Raw genomic sequence first — 1,230 nt, 5'->3', positions numbered from 1 at the left:
TTTAATCTTACAGAAAATAGACTTTGAAACATGTTTTCCACAGTTACTCTTGCATTTGCATGACAAAATGCAGCACTAATAACTACATCCATCAAGTACATTACACTTTGATCTTTATTCCAATCTGGTACAAGTATAAGTATATTTAACCAAAGATGTACAAGCTCTTGTGGGGTTTGTAAAGAATACCTATAACAAATTATGGCATATTATAAATGTGTGGCTGTGTGACATTAATATTGAAGAATTTATAACAAAGTACAATTACATACCTTTTAAAATTATATAAATGTGAGTGGATCATATTTGAAAATTGTTTTAGAATTGTCCCTGGAAATTCTGAGACTATAAGACTTTTAGCCATTTTCATATAAGATCTATCAGCCGCAATTAGAGAAATAATGATAGATATAAATTTATCATTTTTAAGTAATGTATCTTCACATGTCAAAAATAACGGTATAATATAATGCAAACATATAAGCACTTGTTCATATTTATAATAGGATTGTAATATTTGTAATTGGTTGAAACCATGTAAACATATCAAAGGTATAGAATGACCCCATAATGTCATAAGCATTGCCACATAACATGCAATAGGTTGTTTTTCATGTATGCCAGTGACTAAAATTTCCAAAGATGAATCAGAATCCATATCCGGTATATGAGCAAATGCTTCACTAGGGCTTTGAAATGTATAATGACAAAGTGCCTCAGACTGATCAAGTTGATGTAATCTAAGCTTAGAAATTATATCCCATGCCCATAATGAAAAAATATATTCAGCATTTTGTGGCCTTATCATTGATGAAACCTATAAATTTCAATGTAATATAAAAAATTAGAATTTATTTTATTAAAATAAATACTGACATAGTATTTTAAAATCATGCCTGTTTAACGCCCTCTGCTAATAAAGAAGCAGTTTGCACAGAAGAATCAGGTACATATTTCATTGTAACTTCAACAGTTAATAATGCTATACGTCTATGTAAATCAATAGGAAGATGTAAATTACCACTCCTGTAATAAATATACAAAATAAATTTTTGTTATAATAATGTATAAAACCACTTAATATTAGAACCAAAGGTATTTACTGCAAATTTTGTGGAAAAATAACTTTATCAAGAAGTGTTTATATTTTGGGTAAATAATAGCACAAATTATATTTTTCTCAAGCTAATGATAACTGTATTGAAAATTTTTAAAATTAATTTTTATTCT

The 1,230-nt window shown here is 27.4% G+C and overlaps 1 protein-coding gene across 1 annotated transcript in view; it reads right to left on the bottom strand.

Annotated features, from left to right (window-relative positions):
- The window catches only part of LOC108574011 (ectopic P granules protein 5 homolog), a 33,532-nt gene that overhangs the window by 26,431 nt on the left and 5,871 nt on the right, over positions 1-1,230 (bottom strand). The window contains exons 9-11 of the mRNA XM_017936508.1: positions 897-1,026; positions 273-817; positions 12-189 (exon numbers count right to left, since the gene is read on the bottom strand). Of these exons, the coding sequence (XP_017791997.1) occupies positions 12-189; positions 273-817; positions 897-1,026 (853 nt within the window). The remainder of the gene's footprint in view (positions 1-11; positions 190-272; positions 818-896; positions 1,027-1,230) is intronic.

Source organism: Habropoda laboriosa, unplaced genomic scaffold (genome assembly GCF_001263275.1).
Source record: "Habropoda laboriosa isolate 0110345459 unplaced genomic scaffold, ASM126327v1 scaffold200, whole genome shotgun sequence".
Taxonomy (NCBI): domain Eukaryota; kingdom Metazoa; phylum Arthropoda; class Insecta; order Hymenoptera; family Apidae; genus Habropoda; species Habropoda laboriosa.
This window is presented reverse-complemented; position numbering and strand designations above follow the sequence as displayed.